The following is a 24,296-nucleotide window of genomic DNA, read 5'->3' on the forward strand; positions in this document are numbered from 1 at the left end:
AGCACGCCTCACAGAGCCATGTGATCCCACCTGTGAATGCTCTTCAGCGCTTCGGGACACGGTAGTAGCCCATGTGACCTTTGGTCCGCTGGCTGTAAATGGATGGAGACACTGATGGGTGAATCCTCAGCCGCCTAAGCACAGCCAACGACTCAAAGTGACTCGCAGTGATCACATATTTAGCCTACTTGATGTAGAGATTCAGATTTTCTTTGTGCAGACAGATTATTGTACCAGGCAGCTCTGAAGGTCTCCTCCTGCTTAGCATAGCATAGCATAGCATAGCATAGTTTATTTATATAGCACATTTAAAATGCAGCATGGGAGCTGCCCAAAGTGCTGCACAGGCTAAAACAAAACACACCCATTACAAGGAGCTAAAACTAAGGATAAAATCTCAATTAAAAGCAGAGAAAACATGAATAATAAGAACACATTAAAACAATGACACAATAAAACACTAAAACGAGTCACTGTCTAAAAGCCAAAGTGTAAAAGTGGGTCTTTAAACGAGATTTAAAAACCGCCAGAGATGGAGCCTGCCGAACTCCAATGGGCAATGAGTTCCATAGCTTTGGGGCAGCATGGACAAATGCTCGTTCACCCCGCGATTTGAGCCTCATCCGCGGCGTGTGCAGCAGCAATAGGTCAGCCGACCTCAACGAGCGGGTGGGCACATATGGAGTGAGAAGGGCAGAGAGGTAGGAAGGTGCCAGGTCACTGAGCGCTTTAAAAACAAAAGTCAGTAACTTAAACTGCACTCTGAAAATGACAGGGAGCCAGTGAAGATGTGCCAGGACAGGTGTAATGTGGCTACGTCGGTGTGTACCCGTCAAGAACCTGGCAGCAGCATTCTGAACAACCTGCAGCCGATTCAGGGCAGAGTCCGGAACACCAACGAGGAGGGCGTTTGCATAGTCCAGGCGAGAGGTAATGAATGCATGAATGACTGACTCCAAATGCCTCCGTTTCAGGATTCGTCTGAGGTGAGTAAGGCGGCGAAGCTGATAAAAACACGACCTCACTACAGAGTTTATCTGTGGGGCCATTGTGAGTCCAGCATCCAGCTTGACCCCCGCTTCTAGTGAATGTCTGTAACTAATGTACCCAACGGGATCTCTTTACTCTTCCTATGGTTTAACAGACACATGAAGCTCCTGCAGGCTGTTCTGTTATTAAGGGGAAACAGTCTCACTGAGTCACGCTTAAACAGAACGAGCAGAAAATCTTCCTCAGTAACTCTGCTTGTAGAAACACATTTAGTGTTCATCATTCAGAAATATCCTAAACCTCGTGAAAATCTGGTTTTAGTCACGGTTTGGGTTTAGAGTTAATCCTAGAGTTAACCCTAACCCTGGGATTAATCCTAGCTAGTCCACAGCTACCTTTTCATGGTTACCAATGGTAACAGCAGATGATGCTTGAACATCCAGACGTTCTTCCAGGTTTAGTCTAGAGCCTAGAACTGTGACTCTGCTGGTTTTCATGTTTCTATGGTTACTGTGGTCGAACATTTCACAAATTTTAAAGTTCCTCCTGGCCCACACCCTGACTGACGGAGCTCTTTCAACATCATCAATGCTTAGAATTAGTCCGACTTTGTTGTGCTTGCCCTCCTGCATCTGGAGGATGGACCACATGTTCTCAGTGGGATTGAGGTCTGAGGAGTTACCTGGACCTGGACCAAAAGTGTTGATATTCCTAATCCATGTAGAAAACCTTGAGATGATTTGGCCACAGCTGTTCCTGTTTGTGTTTAAATGGGAAAGAGGAAAATGACAAAAAGAGACATAAATCGAATAAAACTCCAAAGATACTTGGTTTATTTTCCTGTAGCATTAGCTGCACATGCTTCTAAGGGAAGGACTTCAACCGGACTTTACTCAGACTGGCGGCAGCTTGGTGCTTTTGCATTTAAGACAGGACTTTATGCTGTTATGATTATGCACGGTTCGGTTAACAAACACCAGCAGGATTCACCCGAGTCTGAGGTGATGGACGTCATTTTAGACTTGTTTTTGCCAAAGAAAATCTAACAAACATCACATGGACCCATTCCACTGAGAGAACGTTACACACATCTGTGATCCTGCTATGTGAGGGGGATGTAAGTACAGTGACTCCAGAAAGTATCACACATAATCAATATAATTAGAAAATCACATTCCATGTCAAACCATTCAGATTATTTCATTGATAATATGAGACAGTGATTATTATACAGGATGTGGTCAATCAAATGTAGGTCCTGTTTCCTTTTGTGTGGTTCTTCATCAAACACAGCGTAAACAACGCTTATGTTTACCTTTGATGGCACATTTTGGCATCTACTGCTGCCTTCGTCAGAGCAACTGACAATGTTGGTGCCATCACATCTGTTTACCTGCACCTTCTCCGTTGATCGCCATGTCTCATGAGTGGTCCAGTGTGTCCACTTGTCTCTGCTCATGGACCTGGGTCCACGTCTCCTTATCCCCATCGCTTTGATCAAAGAGGCGATTGGGAAAAGGAGACATGGACCCAGGACGTCCAGGAAACAGCAGAGAATGTCTCTGCGAGTAGAAGCTAACCGATAGCGTTGGCAACTCCACCACACAGCAGAACTCCTCCAGGCTTGTGTTATTTGTGGAGATAAAACATCAACGTTGCAGAGCAAGATTATTCTCTGCTATTCTTTTTCGTTTCTTTTCTTTTCCTCTATAGTCGATAAAGTGACAGACTTTTAAACCCTGCTAAACCTCTGAGTCTATCCTGTTCTGTCCTGTAGGATAAACACGGACTCTTTTGTCCATTTCTCACCGTCTTTGCTTATTGAGGAGAACAAAGGTTTTCCCACAAAAACAACCAACTCATTTTCTCTTGCTAGAAATTGACTATCTTCAGAGCAGGTGGCACCAACTCCACGCGGCTGATGCCTCCAGTGTGCTCGGTGGTTTTATGTATGATTTTTGAATTGAATGTTTGTTTGGTCATAAAAACACACACCTGTTTGGAAGGTAATAGGTTTTGTCTGAGGGCATCAATAGCACCTGATCTGCCATGTGTTTATGAAAAGCTGTCATCATTACAGTAGTTTTAGTTTAAGGCCAGTCATGTGTTTTATAAAACATTGTACATGCATCCTAGTCTGCACTGGCACCGCTACAACTAGTTTCCTTTTGCCCGGTTACTGAAGGACAGCTATGTAACAAACCACACAACTATAAACGCGTTTTTTCTCATGGTGTCCAATCCTAGCTGCTTTTCTCTGAGACAGAAGAACATCAATCTGTCCTTAATAACATCATCTGAGCAGAGCATGGATTGGAAACGTACATTGTGAGATGATTTCAGTTAAATATAATTGAGCGGTTACTTTGTCTGGCCACATCGGTCCACTGGTGCAAAAGGCAGACGACGCTTTATCAGTGAACATTCTATTAAGTTGAAGCATCACTCGACACGGGCTGACATCAGCATGGGACCTAAACAAAAATTTCATTCTGTCGCCTCAGCACTCAGTGTCATTACAGCATATTAGTTCCCTTGTCATGTGGGAACACAGCAGAAACTTCAGCTCAGGAAAGCAATTAGTGACTTTATCAATAAGGGAGGATGCAGGTGAGTGGGAGTTTGATAAAAATACATTTGCACTTACTGCTGTCTCAAGGTGACTTCCAGAGAAAACAATGTACATCAGGTAAAAACTTAAGTTTATATAGAGAACCCAATAAGTTCCCCCTGCACCTCTGCAGGTCCTGAGCTGTTTTCGTACGATCAGAATAGGGCTGCGTGGTGCCACAGCGGCTGCAGCCCTTACCTCACAGTGAAAAGGGTTTGTAGGTTAGTGAGAGACTGTAGTTCTCTGTCTCGATGTGGCCCTGGGATGGACTGGTAACCTCTCTAGGGTGTACACATAAATGGTATTTCTGCACTTCTATCACCCCGTTTCTGATTGGGTAAACGTCATATTCAACGGGTGTCACGTTAATTTGTGCCCAGAAATCAGACCAAGATGGTCCCATGTTTTTATGATTATTATCAGGATTCAGAATCAGGAGTCTTATTCATTAATATTCATGAAATGCAAACGTCTTGTCTCTCATTGGCTAACAGTAAAGTAACTCTTCTGTTGCCACTAGGGATGGGTACCTTTGACATTTGAATCGATCCAGTACTAATTCCCGGTACCTACGAATCGATACCGGTACTTAACGGTACCAATTTTCGATACTTTTGAGTGTTTATTTTAATTCTCTTTTATAATTAAATATATATTTTTCTCTATATGTAACAATATTTGATAAATATCACGATAAATAACATTCAACTGTTTGTATTTTAACATCGTCCTTGTAGTTTTATAAGCTGATAATTAAACTGAAGCAAATATCTTTACTGTGAACTAAATTTACTGAGTATCTTCATTCTTTTTGCCGTCTTTTTTCATTTGATTTTTCCTACTGGGAAGTTAGAATTTCCGAGGAGAAAGCAAACGCACCATTAGCTGATAACAACGGTGGCAATGGAAGCTAACATATTAAGCTAACGTTATCTTTAACAGTTTATTTAACTGCTGGAGCAGATTAAAACGATGATGCCTCACACTTAGATCGTTGTTGCTGGTTTCATCTTCACCCAATCACCCGTCGCATTTAGTAAAGTGAAGCCAAACTTTAGAGCGCGTTCATGTTCTTCTAGGCGGAAATTCGGAGTTCCGAGGAGAAAGCGAACGCACCATTAGCGAAACGGAAGCTAAAATATCAAGGTAACGTTATCTTAAACATTTTATTTACCTACCGGAGCAGATTAAGATGAGGATGTCTCACTTAGATCGTTGTCTGTCGCTGGTTTCATCACCCAGTTACCCATCACATTTAGTGAAGTAGACCCTAGCGTTAGCGTCCATTCTTTCTACCATGCTGCTCTGTTTACAACTCGCTCGCAGGGACGGACGACATAACGCTCTTGTGCATGCGCAGCTGTCCAGGCAAGTTCTCGTTATGATGGACGGGTACCGAACCGAGGCACCGTTTGAAATGACGTGAATCGGTGCTCGGTCGGTACTGTGGAATTCGGTCGGTACCTTAAAAAGTACCGAATTCGGTACCCATCCCTAGTTGCCACCATTCGTTCTTTTAAAAGTTAAAAAAAATCCAACATGTAAAATTTTATCTTCACAAATAAAAGTTCAAATGTGTGTTACCATGTTGTGCAGTTGCTAATAGTTAGCTTCTACTTGCCAAACAACACTGTGCTCTCTCCTCCCAGTGGGTGGTCCCAAGGCAAGGTGGGCGGGGCCATGAATTTAAATGTTTTCCATTGACAAACTTTCTGACTCATCTATTTTCATTCTGCAGCTAATGCAAACAATTTTCACTCATTGTATTAAAAAAAAACATATTAGTCAACCAGCCCGTTAAATGTAAACCAGGTCTTTGAAGTCTTTCAGCATAAAAACTTTTATTAAACAACACGAATAACTGTAAAATATATTCTGACTTTCTCACAAAACCTTCTGAATGATTAATGAAATGTGAGCCTCAGTGCCAGCTCTAGAAGAACCACATCAGCTACACTCAGACGTGTCTAAACTATCAGAGTAGCCATTGTTTAGTCCCTCATAAAACACAACAAGCAAACAAAAACTTTTCTTTTTTCTGCTTCACAGCTCTGCAGCACAATTCTCCCACCAGTGTACTTTAGAAAACTTTAGATTGGATCCACATTTCCCCTCTGGCATACGCGTTTCTTTACCCATCAGCCTTTCTCCTGTGGTTTGTCTTCATCTGGGGTGAGTTTTTAGCTTGATTTGGTAACAGAAACCATAGCCGGCTGGTTGAAACAGAAAGGCTTTTGTAAGTGGTTTGATATATATATGATAGCAGGGTTTAAAAGGTTGTGAAAATATCATTTTTTCTACATTTTGTTGGTAAAATTCCAAAAACAAAGAACAACCACAACAGAGTACATGAAGCTGAACAAGGTTTAATGGCTTTCATCATGGATTGTTCTGTATTCAACTCAAACCAGACTTTTGATTTAGATGGCGTTTCCATATAATGGAATAAAATGGGTAAAAATATGCCTAAAGAGGACATTTTATCCCAATGTGAATCCTTGCATCTCTTTGAGCTAACATATGGTTCTCTACTGCCTCTATAAACGCTCCACACATTAAAATAAAAGTCCATGAACTTTCTGTCAGTGCTTTGTTTAGGAATTCTTGTGGTGGCTGCTGCCGTAGCCTCAAACCATCCTGATCTCTAACCAGTCCAACCAGTGAGAGATGCTTTGCTGCATCTGGACCCATTGACATGAATACGTAGACACCACAGTTGGCCGCTAGAGAGCATATCAGTGTCGCTGCCATATTGGATGGGTCTCCTCACTCTCCACAGTCTCCACAGAGAGAGCAACTCTGCCCTTCATGTGCAGCTTACAGTAACAAAGACCGGTGCACCGTTGATAACAGATCACACGGGTTTTCTAGTGACTTTTCCAGCTTACCTGTTGTGATTTTATATTTTAATTTACTGTCATTTAATTTGTTTAATATTATTTACATGTAATTATCATACCATACCTTGTGTGTGAGTTTGTGTAAAAGTTTGATAAAATGTGTTTTACAGTCATTAGAAGGAATTAGAAATGAATGCACTGGGGTGGAATGGAGACCCATCGAAGATGGGGGCCGGCCACTGCGGCAGCTCTAATATGTTGCGCCAGTCCACGGGGCATCTACTTAAATATGTCTGTGGCTTCAGAGCAAGTCCAGATGTGGCAAAGCATGGGTGTTTCTTAATGTCAAGGCACCTGGCCTCGCAAGGCCAGGCACCTTGATAGCGAGGACACTGTCCTTCATAGGTCAAAGAAAATGGTTAAATGGAACGGACTTGCATCACGTGACCGTGGCTTCCACGGAGGTCACGTAACTTCATGTAACATGAGAGATAATGTTATATTTTATACGTATAAGATTTAATATAAATATATAAAGAGACTTTTACTTTTAAAATTGTGTTTATATTTGTTAAATTAAAAATATAAGTGAGTTACTTCCTGCTAGCCACCGAAGCTGCAACTACTAAGCAACTAACCAACAATAGATAACTTCTTTGGATCTAAAAAAAACATTTTAATTTAGCTGACTTACTTTTAAACTTGAAATTTGCCCCCGAAGTACCTGCCGGCTTCTGATCCGCCGTCCTTTTGAAAATACCACGGTGTATTCTGGGTAATTTTTGACCAAGGCTAGGCTACAAGACACCTCGGCTGTGTCTCAATTCAGGGTCTGCATCCTTCGTCGGCCGGATTCGTCGGCCGGTTACATCACAGCGCCCTGTCTGCCCGTGCCTAAAACCGCTACTGATTTCACCATAAAAATTAACTAAAAAAACTGAATAGCCGAAAAATGAATCTTACATTTAACCATAACAATACCCACTTCGTAAATTCCTAGTACTCACAGACTGCAGTGTAACTTTTCCAAACTTAAACACTCACCTGATTGTTCGCGCCAACAGTGTTGTCGGAAGACGACGCCATAGTTCCCTGAGGCACAACAGCAGCACCCACGCACGCTACTTTGAGAGCATGGGAAATGACCACTTCTCACGTAGTGGTTGGGAAAACTTCTCAAAATTGACCAGTCACAGCGTAATTTGTACACATAACTGATTGAAAGAGCTTCAGTAACTGAGTTTAAGCAGTTATGCATGACATGTTATCTAACCATTATCAAATAATACAGTGCAGGAGGTGTTTGATAAATTATGTTTATTGCCAGATTTCCTGAAGGAAACATGAAAAATGGACCGTCTTCAGCCTCCAGCGGCCTGCTGTCACTCATGATTCCCTGCCCCTCTCTGTGTAGCCACGCCCACCAGGCCAGAACAAGGCCAAAAGTCTGTAACTGAAAAATACAGATCCGAAGGTGAAAAAAACAAAATCTGAAGCTGAAAGAAAAATCTGAACCTGAAGAAAATTTTTTGTACATTAATTAAAAAGATCTGAATGTGAAAAAATGTTATCTGAGACTGAATGGATTTTTTAAGATAATAATTTGAAAAAAAATTACTGAAAATTCTTTAGTAAAGTTTACTCAGAAAAATTCTAAATAAAAATACCACGGGTTTCAGTTCTTACAAATATTCCAAACGTTTGCTTTTATTTTAAATCCAAGTCTTTCTTTTTCAAAGTTCACTCTAAAAATATGACTTTTGCTTTCAGTTTACATATTTTCAATTTCAAATTTTTCTTTTAACTACACAAACATTATGGCCCTTATTTAAGCCCATTTGAGTTGAGATGTGAGAGGAGAGTTATGGAGATCGGTGAAATAGTCCAGAGGTCTGAGTATCCAAATCCTGGAGTCCTGAGGTAAGAATCCAAAAGCTTGCCACCAGAGAAAAAACACAGGAATCCCAAAGGAGGAATAAATCCAGAGTAAGCTCCTGGCGGTTAGCAAAAATCCCAAAATCTAAAAATACCTAGAGTAAAAACACACAAGTAACATGAATCCTAAAGAACCTAGAGAAATAACTCGAGAGGCTGGGTACTACCAAGCTGAGGCAATCTTCCGGCGTTGAATTCAATTAAATTCAATTCAAGTTTATTTATATAGCGCCAAATCATGAAAAGAGTCGTCTCAAGGCACTTCACATAATAAACATTCCAATTCAGGTCAGTTCATTAAGCCAATCAGAAATAATGTTTCCTATATAAGGAACCCAGCAGGTTGCATCAAGTCACTGACTAGTATCAGTGACTATACAGCAATCCTCATACTAAGCAAGCATGCAGCGACAGTGGAGAGGAAAACTCCCTTTTAACAGAAAGAAACCTCCAGAGAATCCTGGCTCAGTATAAGCAGCCATCCTCCACGCCTCACTGGGGATCGAGAAGACAGAGCAGACACACACACACACACACACACACACACACACACACACACACACACACACACACACACACACACACACACACACACACACACACACACACACACACACACACACACACACACACACACACACACACACACACACACACACACACACACACAAGACAAGTGATGTGTCTATAGTTATATTGTGATGTCTTAGCAAATATTCTATTTGGTGAAAGATAAACTTTATTGTATTTATCCTAGTGGATCTATAATTAAACGGGTAAACTAGTAATAGCACATCCAACGTCAAGGAAAGCAAAAAGTTATTATCAGGAGAGGGAGATGTCACGGTTTGCCTCTGCAGTAACCCATTTGCAGGAATAAAGATCCTTTATCCAGAGTTCAAAAAAGATTTAATAAACAAAACTTCCTCCACTGACTGTGGGACCCAAAAACCAAAACCAAACTCAATCCATACAAGTACAACTCAGCAAAGACAACTCCACACTGATGACTGGCAGCAGTGGCCTGAAATAGGGTGAGGGCAATCAAGATGATGTGGTTCAGCTGCAGCACTCCAGGAGGTTCAGGGAAGGGGAGGATTCCTGAGAGGAGCTGCAGCTGACCTGAACAAAAACAACAGAGAAAAAGTTAAACACAAACACAAAAAGGGGCGAATCATAACATAACCCCCCTCACAAAGTCCGGCTCCCAGACGGACGTCTCGGCTGGGTGGGGTGTTCCCGGTGAAACTGATCGATCAGATCACGGCTGAGGATGTGGCGTTCTGGGACCCATTGCCTGTCCGCCGGGCCGTAACCCACCCAGTCCACGAGGTATTGGACGCCCCTGCCCACTCTCCTCGAGGCCAAGAGCTTATTCACGCTGTAGACAGGACCGCCATCCACAATGCGGGGAGCTGGAGGGACCGCAGGTGGCGTCTGCAGGGGACAGAGTTTCTCAGGCTTCAGCTTGCTCACATGGAACACAGGGTGGACTCTCAGTGCCCGAGGGAGCTCCAACCTGACGGCTACTGGGTTGATGACCTTGGTGATGGGGAAGGGTCCAATGAATCAGGTCCGCATCTTCCTGGCACCCCCCTTCAGTGGCAGATCAGCCGAAGAGAGCCAAACCCTGTCACCCACCTTGTACTCCGGAGCAGCAGACCTCCGGCGGTTAGCCACGGAGGTGAACCGTTCCTGGTTCCGAACCAGTCGGGAACGGTACTCAGTCCATGTACGACGGCAGCGCCTCACGAATGCTGCAGGACCGGAGGTGGAAGCCGACCTCTCCTGATGGGGGAAGAGAGGCGGTTGGTACCCGTAGGCAGCCTGGAAGGGGGAGAAGCCAGTAGAATTAACCAGGGTGTTGTGCGAATACTCAGCCCAGGGGAGTTGAGAGGACCAAGTCTGGGGGTTCTTCAGGCACATAGCACGCAGGGTGGTCTCCAGATCCTGGTTAAAGCGCTCTACTTGACCATTTGTCTGAGGGTGGAAACCTTAGCTCAGACTGACCGTTATTCCAAGGAGTCTGCAGAACTCCTTCCAAAAAGCTGCAACAAACTGGGGTCCTCGATCCGAGGTGATGTTCTCCGGAAGACCGTGCAGCCGAAAAACATGCCGCACCACCACCTCCGCCAGTTGCTGAGCCGATGGCAATCTCTGCAGGGGTATAGCATGCACCATCTTTGAGAACCTGTCCACTACAGTCAGGATCACAGTCTTACCCTTAGAGTTGGGTAGTCCAGTGATGAAGTCCATTGCAATGTGGGACCAAGGTCTGGAGGGAACAGGTAGAGGTTGCAGGAGTCCAGCCGGAGGAGTTCTGGGTGACTTGACGCTGGCACACACTGGGCAAGAGGAGACAAAAGCTCGAACGTCAGACGACACCGTAGGCCACCAGAACCGCTGCGCTACCAGGAAGGCAGTCCTGGTTACCCCAGGATGGCAGGCCAGGCGTGATGAATGCCCCCATTTCAACACCGCCGGGCGAAAACCTGGGGGAACAAACAAACAGTGCGGGGGGCATCCAGACGGAATGGTAGTGGGGTCTCGGACTGCAGCATTGATCCTGCGCTCCAAGGACCAACGAGAGACCCCAAGGACCAAGTTGGGCGGCACGATGAACGTGGACTCTGACTCCAAAGCCTCACCCTCCTGCTGGTACTGGCGGGAAAGGGCATCAGGTTTAATGTTCTTACTGCCCGGACGGAAGGAGAGGTTGAAGTTAAACCTGTCAAAAAACAGAGCCCACCGTGCTTGGCGGGGGTTAAGGCGCCTGGCAGTCCGTACATACTCCAAGTTCTTATGGTCGGTCCACACCAAAAACGGCTGCTCAGCACCCTCCAACCAGTGGCGCCATTCTTCGAGTGCTAGCTTAACAGCTAGCAACTCTCTGTTCCCTATGTCGTAATTTCTCTCCGCAGGAGTGAGCTTGCAGGAGAAATACGCGCAGGGATGTACTTTATTATCAGACGCTGTCTGTGACAGCACAGCACCCACCCCTGACTCAGACGCATCAACCTCCACAATGAATTTCTTGGAGGTGTCAGGCTGGGTCAGGATAGGGGCCGCAGAGAACCGTCTTTTGAGCTCGGCAAAGGCCATGTCGGCAGCAGTGTCCCAGACAAAACGTACCTTAGCCGAGGTGAGTCTGTGGAGGGGTGCAGCCACGCCACTGAAACCTCTGATGAAGCGCCTGTAGAAGTTGGCGAACCCCAGGAAGCGTTGAAGCTGCTTCCGACCAGTAGGTGTAGGCCACTCGAGAACCGCTTTGACCTTGTCACAGTCCATCTGTACCTCTCCAGGGGTGATTACATGCCCCAAGAACTTAGTCTTGGTGGTGTGAAACTCACACTTTTCAGACTTACAGAAGAGCTGGTTCTCAAGTAGGCGCTGCAGAACGGCCCTGACGTGCTGCACATGTGTTTTACGGTCTGGGGAGAAAATTAAAATGTCATCCAGATAGACGTACACAAATCTGTTAATCATGTCCTTCAACACATCATTAAAAAAACACTGAAACACAGCTGGTGCGTTTGTCAGTCCAAAAGGCATCACCAGGTATTCAAAATGGCCGCACGGGGTGTTGAAGGCAGTTTTCCACTCATCCCCCTCCCGTATGCGCACCAGATGATAAGCGTTCAGTAGATCCAGCTTAGTGAACACCCGAGCCCCTCTAATCTGGTCAAAGGCAGACTGCAAGAGAGGCAGGGGGTAAGTGTTACGAACCGTGACGCTATTCAGACCCCTGTAGTCAATACACGGCCGTAAACCCCCATCCTTCTTGCCCATAAAGAAAAACCCTGCCCCCGCAGGTGATGAGGATGGCCGAATAATGCCTGCCTGTAAGCCCTCCTGAATGTATTCCTCCATGGCTGTTGTCTCAGGGATGGACAGAGGATAGAGACGGCCTTTAGGAGGTTGAGCACCAGGAAGGAGGTCCACAGCACAGTCGTAAGGATGGTGAGGGGGCAGGTTCTTAGCACGAACCTTACTGAACACCGCAGCCAAGTCTGTATATTCGGGGGGAACATTACTGATGTCAGGTGGTTCCAAGGGAGGCTGGCTAGAAACAGGGCGAACAGGAGCAGCAGACAAACAGTTCAATAAACAAAAAGGACTCCACGTCAACACGCGGCCAGAAACCCAGTCAATATGGGGACAGTGTTTGCTTAGCCAGGGGTAGCCCAGGATCACAGGAGGCACTAAAGAGTCAACCACAAAAAAACACATCTGCTCTGTGTGGTTCCCAGAGACCGTCACAGTGACAGGAACAGTGCGTGCAGTCACCTTGTGGATAAGGGAACCATTTACAGCATGGATGGACAATGCAGGAAACACCTCCTCGACTGGAATCAAAAGTTCGCTTACCACTGCCTGGGACATCAGATCCCCATCAGAGCCGGAGTCTATAAGGGTGTCATATTCACCGTGTTTTGTCCCATATGTCAACCGCACACTGGTGGGCGGTCGTGAGGGCGGAGAAAAGGATGACACCCGACCCGCTAGCTGCATGGGCTCCGAAGGCGGGGCGTCACTGCCCAGGTGAGAAACACTCACAGAAATCGGGTGAGGACGAGGTGAAGAAGTCAGTGGGCGGAGCTCATCATGAAGGCGCTCCATCCTCCGCCGATCGATGCGTACAGCCAGATCGATAAGATCCTCCAGCTCCTCAGGAACCTCCCTCGCGGCTAGCTCGTCCTTGAGCTCGCTGGAGAGCCCCTGAAGGAAGACGTCGACCAGTGCATCATCAGGCCAGCGGGAGCTTGCCGCCAGCGTCCGGAACTGTACTGCATAGGACGCCACGCTGTCATCTCCTTGTTTGAGCCGGAGCAGCTCAGAAGCAGCCGCGCGGTGCGGTGTTGAGGGATCAAACACCACGAGGAGTTGAGTGGAAAAGGCCCGGAAGGAACGAACCACCTCTGCTCCACGATCCCACTCAGCCAGCCCCCACCTCTTGGCTCTGCCCGTCAGGAAACTCAAGGCAAAAGCCACCTTGCTCTGCTCCGAGGGGAATTCGCTTGGATTAAAGTCAAAATGGAGCCGGCAGGAGGTGAGGAATGGTCGACAATCCTCTGCGGTACCAGAAAAAGTTTCAGGACGACCCAAACGAACCTGTCGAGGGGGAGCAGGCGCTTGCTCCAGTCTGGCTACACGTCCATGCAACTGCTGCAACCCTGACATGCAGCTGCGGAGCTCCTGGGTCAGAACAGGAAGGCTGGCTTCTCCTGCAGCACCCTCACCAGAGGCAGGTAAGGAAGGGTCTTGTCTCTGGGTTCTTCCTGCTGGGTCAGACATCTTGGTGGAGTTGTAATGTCACGGTTTGCCTCTGCAGTAACCCATTTGCAGGAATAAAGATCCTTTATCCAGAGTTCAAAAAAGATTTAATAAACAAAACTTCCTCCACTGACTGTGGGACCCAAAAACCAAAACCAAACTCAATCCATACAAGTACAACTCAGCAAAGACAACTCCACACTGATGACTGACAGCAGTGGCCTGAAATAGGGTGAGGGCAATCAAGATGATGTGGTTCAGCTGCAGCACTCCAGGAGGTTCACAGGGAAGGGGAGGATTCCTGAGAGGAGCTGCAGCTGACCTGAACAAAAACAACAGAGAAAAAGTTAAACACAAACACAAAAAGGGGCGAATCATAACAGGAGAATGTTTAAGTGGTTAGCAGCAGTGTGCTAGTCGATGGCCCCCTCCATGAGGCCACCACAGCTCAGCAGAACGTCGTTGTAGATTCTTCTGGGGAGAAAAGCACCTAGAGAGAAAATAAAGTTAACAGCTGAAATTGTAGAAAATAGTACAGTTAAAGAGCAGACTGTAGAAGAAAGCAGTAGAGTGTGAAAAGTGGTCAGTGTATCTTTCAGCAGTCTAAGCCTATAGCAGCATAACTACAGATCTATCTCTGGATAATCTATCCTATTTAGATGGAGGCATGTTGGAGTCAGGGCAAGGGAGAGCCATCTTTACCGACTGTACACTCCACCTCCCTGTACTCCCCAATCAGGGAGGTGGCAGCCAATCAGCCAGAATTGTGTCCTCCATCCACCTTAAGTAGGAACACCCTGCTGATTGCTGATCAGGAACAGCTGGGCACTCCCTCTCCTGGCAAGAGACTCAAAGATGGTAAGGTGAATGAGGAGTACTCACCCCGGCTCATGGCAGTTGCTTCATGGGCTTCCCCAGGCTGCTTTACTCATTATTACTTATGAGATGTTTCTTCAGGATCCATCACCCGTTCAGTGCTTGGACCCCAACAGGCTGAGTGAAAACATTACGGCCTCACATCAGCCCTACTACAATAATACATCTCCAGATGGATATGCTCACAATCACTACCTATCTTTCCCTCATAACGGATCCCTTACTCCGTTACTCGAGGTGAATCGTAAGCTGGACAATGTTCTAGCTGCGTTACCGGTATTAGTGCGCAAAATGGATGTCATCACGGCGAGGGTCACTGGACGGTGTGGAGATGTTTAAAACCTGAATTGGCTTCACTGGAGGACTTGAATGATCAGGTACAGACTTCAAGGCAGAGAAGAAAATTATCTCTGCCTGACCCAAACAAAGTCTTGTTATCCGAATCTGACGCCATAAGCAGCCTTGTGAATGCCAACAACAAACCCCCATGAAGGAATGCAGACAGATGCTGTGAAAACCCGACCAACCCCCCCGCCTTCGGATTGGTGGACTTCAGCCCGGCGAGGTCATCAACCTGCAGGTGCCAATGTGCTCTGCGCTCCTCCCAAGATCTCCCTCCCACCTGTGACTACAGTGGCTGAGCGCCATAGGGCTGCTCTCACTGGGGAAGCAGGATCCCACCCGCGCCTTCCTCTCGGTGTCTCATGTTGTGAATTGTTGATGTTCGTGCTTATATGTTTGAGGCGAGGTTTTTTTTTTTTTTTTGCATAGTAAAGCTACGCCCTGCCGGGAGTAACTCTGGTATGCCTTTTTTCCCCTCCCCCAATTTATCCTCATGTGATCCCCTTTCATCTAATTAACGGTAGCGCGACTCTTGTTGCGAATGACCACAGTACTAGTTCTTCTGTACTGAAACAATTGCCCCTCGGGGATGATTAAAGTTTTTTTTTAATTGAATTTGAATTTGAATTCAATCCATTGCCCTCTTATCACCCGGGCTCTTTATTGCCTTATCACCCCTCATATATGAGCTGTTGATTACATAAATGGATCATTAAATCCATCTTCTCGTGGATGATCATTTTAGTGGGAACCCCACTCTTCTTTCTGGCTGCCTCAGCCTTCTAAGCCCTGGGCTTAGGCTAGAGCGACCCTCTCTAAGAAGAGAAATGTTGCATGTGTCCATTTGGTTTGAGCTAACCAGTGTGACGTAAACTCATCCAGCTGCACATTATTCCTGTAGCAGGTAGCTTAAGGGCTAAGACTAGATGAAATAGAACGTTGGTAACGTATTGTAAACCCCAGATTCTATGAGTCTAGTCGCAGCCCTTAAGCCAGTGGCCCCACTGCCATTGGAGGGGATCAGCGGAGTTGCTCCACTTATATACCCACGGGGGTGCCCGCCATTGGTGGGCGTACATTTAAGCTCTTAATGATTGGCTGATGCTGAGATCACCCTTCCAATAGCAGCTAGCTTAAGGGCTGCAACTAGACTCGTAGAATCTGGGGTTACAATACGTAACCAACGTTCGGCCATTTTGACTCTGAAATTGTGTCCTCTGTGTGTTCGTGTTTGGATCGTTAATCATGGCATTATTTGGACAAAGAGGGCGAGCTGTGGTATTGACTGCACTAACAGGTCATCCAAGAAGTCTCTGCTTCATTTTTGTCAGTAAGTCAAATTATATTTCTGTCATCTATGTTAGTTGAATGGGAAAAAATGCATTATGCTACTTGGTCAAAATTGACTGGAAAATGACTTTGGTCAGCCTGGATACTGAGACTCCACCGTCTCCTTAGGTTGGAGCCAGCTGATGCTGCTGCTGTGCCACCCCACCGCAGCCAGCGCTGTGGAGATGCAGAGCATGCACTCATGTGGCCTGGGTGCCTGGTTCTGATCACTGCAGGCTGAGACCACAGAAATGGGCTCGACACACGGGAGGCGACAAACGACCGCGATCAGCGAAATTTGTCGCTGTCGCATTTATGACCTGTCACACGGGAGGCGATCAGCGGCAAAGCCGTCTACGTGTTCTGTTCCATGGCGAAATCGAAACTTCCGTTGTTTTGTCTGGCTGTGTCTGGTTGGAGGGAATTAAGGTTATTTAAGCGGTTCAGAGTTAATAAAGCGGTAGATATGATGTTTCACAAGGTGCTGCTAGAGTTATGTGAAATCTTACTTCTGATTTTACTATATAAACATAATAATAATCAACTTCTCCTCCATGTTTGCTCGGAGATGTGCGGAGCATTCCACCCGCTCATTGGTCAGTGAATGAAACCTCCGTTGATTGGTCCTCGCCCGAGCGACAGCGATGAAAAGTTGAAAATGTTTCACCTTTCTGGGATCGCGTTGCTGGGTCGTCCGTGCACGACACGTGCACGAGTGCAAACTTTCACACGCACGTTTTTCGCGTTTCGCTTGGTAGGAGAGAGACCCGCAATTATTGCTTTGCCGCGCATGTCTCATTGAAAATGAATGGAGGAGAGGCGATGTCGCCTCCTGTGTGTCGAGCCCAAAACTCTGCAGCTTGATGAGTTGATGCATTTTTCACGTTAGAGTTCCTCAACCAAGTTTTTCCTGGCTGAAAGCACAGGCACACCTTTGCTGGCTTCAGTTAGCTCAGTTAGCTTGTACCTCTGAGTGTCCACTGACTCAGATCCACAGAGCTCCACTCTCAGCTCTTCCTCTTTGCCCATTTTTGAATTTTCCAGCAGTGTAAAGACGTGTGACCAGTCCAAGATGGCGTTAATCAGAACCGCCCACTGAGCTTCAAATCCAAGCCTCAGAGACCTACCAGTCACATCACGGAGGGCTTGCCTGGTATTTCTGCAGTCATTGACTCTGACTGAGCATTTCTCCATCAGAAGCTAACGCAGGAACGCAGCATGACCGATCGATTCAAAAACAACAGCTGTTGTATGTTTTAAAATGGTAAATGGCCTGTATTTGATATAGCACCTTCTAGAGTCCTGGAACCCCCCAAGGCGCTTTACAACACAATCAGTCACTCACCCATTCACACACACATTCACACACTGGTGGTGATGAGCTACGATGTAGCCACAGCTGCCCTGGGGCACACTGACAGAGGCGAGGCTGACGAGCACAGGCACCACCGGTCCCTCCGACCACCACCAGCAGGCAACGTGGGTTAAGTGTCTTGCCCAAGGACACAGCGACAGACTGAGCGGGGCTCGAACCTGCAACCTTCCGATTATGGGGCGAGCACTTAACTCCTGTGCCACCGTCGCCCAACCCCATAAACAGCTGATCTGTAAGTTTTGTTAATTGTATGATTGTTGATTCTCTACAAGCCCAACCGAGGGCGCTAGACTCACATGCTGCCTGTTTGTGTTGAGCTGGACGTTCCTTCTGTTGGCTCTTCTCTGGTGGGAACAGCAGGTGAGACAACCTCATCGTGGAGAAACAGAGACTAGCTGAAGTGGGGTCAGTTACAACCGGGGTTGTGAATGTTACTTTACAAAAGTAATTAGTTTTAGTTACTGATTACTTTGTCAAAAAAGTAACTCACTTACTTACCGAGTTACTAAATTATAAAAGTAACTAATTACCAAGAAAAATAACAATTTTGTTACTTTTTTTTTAGATAATGAAAGAAAATGGGTTCCTCTCCTACTTATCTTACTTAATTTACCATAAATTACTACAATACTGAAGTATAAATGACTGGAACACAATAAAATGTCTAAATGTTTTGTTTTTAAATAAAACAGATGAATTAAATAAATGGGCACTCAACAGGAGGAACTACAAACAGGAACATTAAACTAATCTGTTAAAAGGTCACTGTGTGAAATTTAACAAGACCTCATCAGCTCACATTTATTATTGCTAATAGAAACACATGTAAAGGTTCCTGAGCCTTTAAATGGTCTCTCGGTCTAGTTAAATGACTGAAATAAATGTAGTTTTGAATAGTATTCTAATGTTTCCAGCTTGACATACTTGTGCATTTTAGTGGCATTTCTGTTGCTGGTAATCTAGTAATGGTTAAATAAACAAATAAAAATCCTTTAAAATGCCGCTAGAAGAGGCACAAGCCTGATGGAGGACTTAAATGTACTAACTTGGGTCAGACCGAAACACAGAAGAGCTGAAGCTGGGTGGTAAACACACACAGGTAGTTCTAATAACACCTGAGCTCCATTATGTCTGAGACTGATGCAACCAGTGTTACAGCGGGACTAAAGACATGATCAGAAACAGGTTACTGCTGGAAGATAGAAGATCGTGAGGACTGAGCGGTGAACGGGTGAGCGGACCTTCCGGACGTCCTGCTGTCACACCAACAAGGACATGGCTGCAGCAGCGACTCTGTGGGTCTGCAGCTGTAACTATTCATCACGTCTTCCTCGTTCTTCATGAGAACGGTGTTATTCCCATCACTGGCTCCAACGCATCCTGACTTTTTAGTTTTGACATTAGTATGTTCTTTGTGCTCTTTACTGAGCCCCTCTCACGTGAAACACTAATCTATGAAATGCAAAGTTTCTGACGGAGTAAATGTTTCAAATACGTTAACGCTTGTAAATATTTATGGCTGGTCGATAGCGTATCTGTTTGGTCAGAACTAATCTCTGTTTCTCAGAACTCAAGCTGTTCCTGCAGCTACAGTTTGTGTTCAGAAACCAGAGAGGAGAGAGAGAGAGAGAGGGGGGGGGGGGGGGTAGAGGGAGAGAGAGAGAGAGAGAGAGACCGGGCCTCTTCTGCCTCCTGCTGGTGTCAGGGGGAATCGCATCGTGTGTCTTCATATGGACCTTCATCCCCCCCCCCCCCCCCCCCCCCCCATACACACACACACACACACACACACACACCAGGTGCTGTAGAAGCTTTTGGGCCGAGTTGGGTCAGAACCAGCTGATCTGAGACCAGTTCAGAACCACCATGACCGCAGACCGAACCGACTCGTTTCTCGGGGTGCTGGTCTCTCTCCAGAGCCTCCGCGCACATGTGTCGGCGCGTGCGTGTTCATGTTGACAGTGCCGGTGACGTAAGGGCCCTGGGGTTCTTCTCTTTCTCTTTCTCTCTCTCTCTCTCTCTCTCTCTCTCTCTCTCTCTCTCTCTCTCTCTCTCTCTCTCTCTCTCTCTCACACACACACACACACACACACACACACACACACACACACACACACACACACACACACACACACACACACACACACACACACACACACACACACACACACACACACAGCCAGGAGGCAGCAGCAGACGCTCGGTGCTCCTCAGTGAGCGGAGGGGAGCGGGAGAATCGAGCAGCTCCCGGGATGTGCGCCTCTTCTCGCGCTCTTTCTCTCTCTCTGGGAGTTTTTGACTGATTTCTGCCCCCCTCCACTGCTCCTGCTGACTCCCCTTCACCTCGCCCCTGAGCTCTGGAGGCGGCGGTTTAGGAGGAAGCCGCGCGTCACGGTGCGCCTTTGCGCATTCCATCTGGATCTTTTAAAAGGTGAATTCGTTATTTTCGGTGTGCATTTTTTTCCTCCCATGGACCTACGCTTGGGTGTTGCGTGTGGAGCGGAGGAGTGGGGGGTTGGCAGCCTGCGTCGCACACCGTGTCCGCAGCTGGCGGGGATCTGCGGGAGGATGCTGGAGGAGAAGCGGGTAACGGGCTGCGGTGAGCGACCAGCTCGCTTCTGAAAATGTGCCAAGTCCTCCAGCTCCACCGGAACCGGCGGATTCTCTCTGCTCTCTACGTTTTCCCTTCGCGCACGGACCACTCCGCTCATTAACGGAGCTTTTGGGTTTCTGTGGATTTTAAACGGAAGGTCACTGGACTCGCTGGCCCGCTCCCTGCACGCCATGCTCTCATTTTAACAGCAAATACCAGCGGTGCACCTATGTGTGTGCGCGCGCGCGTGAGCGAGCGAGCGATAGCGCCTCTGACAGAACTCGCTCCCTCTCTTTTTCTCTCCCTCTGAGGCTCAGGCTGCGGACTTGATGCTGGATCTGTGCGTCAGCGACCTGTCCTGGCTGTAAACATGCTGAGCGGCGTTCTGTTTCTGAGCGTCCTCACGGTCACCAGCCTGACTCCATCCGAAACGGAGAGCCGCAAAACTTCAGCTCTCAAAGACATCTGCAAGGCGCGCTGCGCGTGCGAGGAGCGCGAGAGCCTTCTGAACATCAACTGTGAGAATAAAGGCTTCACTGCTGTCAGTCAGTTCCAGGCGCCGCCGAACAAAGTGGCCCAGCTTTTCCTCAACGGGAACTTCCTGTCGAGAATCAACGCCAACGAGTTTGTCAATTACGGGAATGTCACCTCCTTACACCTGGGGAATAACGGCCTGCAGGAAATCCGAACCGGAGCCTTCAACGGACTCCGCTTACTCAAGCGGCTCCACTTGAACAACAACAACCTGGAGGTGATTAAGGAGGACACGTTTGCAGGACTGGAGAGTCTGGAGTATTTACAGGCAGACTATAATTATATCAGCACCATCGAGCCAGGGGCTTTCAGCAAGCTCAACAAGCTCAAAGTGCTGATACTGAACGACAACCTGCTCCTGGCTCTGCCTCCCAACATATTCCGCTTTGTGCTCCTCACACACTTGGATTTACGAGGAAACCGACTGAAGATGCTGCCGTTCGCTGGCGTGCTGGAGCACATCGGTGGCATCATGGAGATCCAGCTGGAGGAGAACCCGTGGAACTGCACTTGTGATCTGATCCCGCTCAGATCCTGGCTGGAGACCATCTCTGTGGGGGACATTGTGTGCGAGACGCCTTTCAGGCTGCATGGCAAAGACATAGCTCAGCTCATTAAACAGGACCTGTGTCCCCGCAGGAATGCTGGGCATGCTCAGCCTGCCGCTGACTCTCACTTCCAGGGAGCAGCACATCCGACCTACCATGCCAGCGTCATAATCCCCACCCGCTCCCCAAAAGCCTCCAGGCCTCCCAGAATGCGCTACAGGCCCACCCCTCGGATCTCAAAGGACAAACATGAGCTGGGGCCCATAATGGTCTACCAAACCCGTTCTCCTGTTCCCGTGCTGTGTCCCAGCGTGTGTGTTTGTACGTCGCAGAACCCAGAGAGTGGGCTGAACATCAACTGTCAGGAGAGGAAGTTACAGAACATCAGTGAGCTGAATCCCAAGCCTTCCTACCCGAGGAAGCTCCACCTGACCGGTAACTACCTGCAGGTGATTCACAGGACGGACCTGGCGGAGTACAGCTCCCTGGAGCTGCTCCATTTAGGAAACAACAGGATCGCTGTGATACAGGAAGGTGCCTTTGAGAACTTGACCAACCTCAGGCGCCTCTACCTAAATGGGAATTACATCGAGTCCCTTTCCCAGTCCCTGTTTGCAGGTCTCCAGTCCCTCCAGTATCTGTACCTGGAATACAACATCATCAAAGAGATCCTTCCACAGACGTTTAACTCTCTGCACAACCTTCAGCTGCTCTTCCTCAACAACAACTTGTTGAGATCGCTCCCCGACAACGTTTTTGGGGGCACCATGCTGACTCGGCTCAACCTGCGGAACAACCACTTCTCGTACCTCCCGGTTCAGGGTGTCCTGGACCAGCTGTCGGCATTCATCCAGATCGACCTGCAGGAGAACCCGTGGGATTGCACCTGTGACATTGTAGCGCTGAAAAACTGGATGGAGCTCTCCAGCACCAGCGTGGTGGTCAACGAGATCACCTGTGACTCACCCTCCAAGCACGCAGGTCGGCTGCTGCGCTCACTTCGCAATGAGGCCATCTGCCCAGAGCCCAGCGAGCTGCCCCCCGCTCAGCATGCACCACCCACAACCCCCCAGACACCCGTCAGTCCCACCACTGAAGCCACGACCCCGTCCTCTTCCTCCGCCGCCCCCTCCTTTAGCTCAGCGAGCCCCACAGAGTCCCTCCTCCAGACCCCGGAGCTGCACCCCGAGGTCCCCCTGTCGGTGCTGATCCTCGGCCTGCTGGTTGTTTTCATCTTGTCCGTGTGCTTTGGTGCAGGACTTTTTGTCTTTGTTTTGAAGCGACGTAAAGGGGTGGAGCACGTCCCAACGACCGCCAACAACTTGGATCTGGGCTCCTTACAGGTGCAGTATGGTTCCTACACCCCAGAACCCAGCCAGAACAAGAGCTCAGAGAGCCACGTCTACAGTTACATCCCCCCGCCCATGAGCTCCATGTCCCAAAACCCCATCTACATGCAGAAGGACGGGGAGCAGGTGGCTTATTACCGCAACCTGAAGGAGCTCAGCTTCGGGCCCCTGGACGCTAAGAAAGTAGACGTCCTGACCCGAAGCCCGGGGGCCTACACCATCAGCACGGTGGATTTTATGGAGAAATCAACAACATGTGGTCTGACCCCCCCGGAGCCCCCGGAAATGCTGTATCAGAATCTAAGAGAGAGGCCCAGCAAGGAGCTCCCAGCAGCTGCAGTGGCTCCGCCCTTCACCTACAACTTTTGCACTTTGCCCAAGAGACCCTGCATCGTGCCCCCCTACGAGGTGGCCACGGCCCGGCGGCACGTCACCAACCAGGACCGGGTGAACAAAACGGTGCTGTACGGAACCCCCAGGAAATACTACGGGCCGGACAACAGCTCCAAAAACAATGAGCACCCGTCCCTGCTGCTCCCGGGGAAGGTAAAAACACAACCGGACTACCTGGAGCTTCTGGAGAAACAGACTGCAATGAGCCAACTGTAAGACAGCAGCACATCCCATAATAGTCACACAGAATACTCCCCTATATATCTGTCTGTGCTCGGTCCCACACCGGGACCTGGATGTGAACTGACACGTTTTCCTTTTCTTCTCTATTTTCGTTTCAAAGATGTATAAAAGGAATATAAGAAATATATTATTATGCAGTTCTATTTTCTTCTAAAAAGTATAAATTATTTCCTGTTTCTGTTGAAGACTCTGATGGTGGCAGGTATGTACCGAGCAGGACTTGTGTGTGATAATTGCTGAACATACACACCCACAGATACACCACCGTAAAGGAAAAGCTTTTCAAAAACCCAACAAGCGGCAAATCTCACTATTAAAACCCAGAAAGTGCCTTTGCACTCATCTATTTTATCAGAAATGCTCTCTGCAGGATGGATTTTTCATGTGGCGTAATTTACTGGATCAGACCTGAAGACCGTTTATTTCTCTGTAAAAAAAGAAAAACTCAAACGCAAAGAGTAAAATATGTTTTTGAGATGATTGGATGTGAAATTCTGTCTATCTTAGTTCCTGTTAGGGATAACCATGCTTTTGTTTCCTTTGGTCATGACGTGTTCTGTTCTATCAAGTGAAATGTAGAACCTACAGAGAATGTTGTACGCTGTAGAGGAGCAATACCGAGCAGCCGGATCGCGCCATTAAATTTTCACTGAAGCACTTTGTCAAGATGTTGAGCTCCAGGGGATTTATTTAAACGTGTGTGTGTGTGCCTGCGTGTGTGTGTGTGCGTGTGCGTGCGTGAGTGTTTGGCTAAAGCAGGGCCTGTGGACCTGCTCCTGTTGGGTGATATCTGCTACTGCCCCCCCTGATTTTCTGATCTGAGGCAGCCTCATCTCTCCTCTGAAAACCCCCCACCACACACACACACACACACACACACACACACACACACACACACACACACACACACACACACACACACACACACACACATGAACAAACACACTCTCTCTCTCTCTCTCGCTCTCTCTCTAACCACGAGGGGGTCAGCATTTCTCCTAAAGTGTCAGCACCAGTGTGAGCTTGTAGGTGCTAAGCCAGCTCCTGGTTTGTGTTTGGCCTGG

General features: G+C 47.6%; 1 protein-coding gene across 1 annotated transcript; it reads left to right on the forward strand.

Moving 5' to 3' along the window:
- The first annotated feature begins 19,584 nt into the window (after positions 1-19,584).
- slitrk2 (SLIT and NTRK-like family, member 2) lies at positions 19,585-23,898 on the forward strand. Its single transcript, XM_070552859.1, has one exon. It carries the CDS (start codon positions 20,536-20,538, stop codon positions 23,203-23,205), a length of 2,670 nt encoding a protein of 889 aa, XP_070408960.1. The 5' UTR covers positions 19,585-20,535; the 3' UTR covers positions 23,206-23,898.
- Positions 23,899-24,296: the final 398 nt, after the last annotated feature.

Source organism: Nothobranchius furzeri, chromosome 1 (genome assembly GCF_043380555.1).
Source record: "Nothobranchius furzeri strain GRZ-AD chromosome 1, NfurGRZ-RIMD1, whole genome shotgun sequence".
NCBI lineage: Eukaryota > Metazoa > Chordata > Actinopteri > Cyprinodontiformes > Nothobranchiidae > Nothobranchius > Nothobranchius furzeri.

Coding starts and splice junctions, on each gene's coding strand:
- slitrk2 (XM_070552859.1), top strand. CDS start 20,536: ATGCTGAGCGGCGTTCTGTTTCTGAGCGTCCTCACGGTCACCAGCCTG.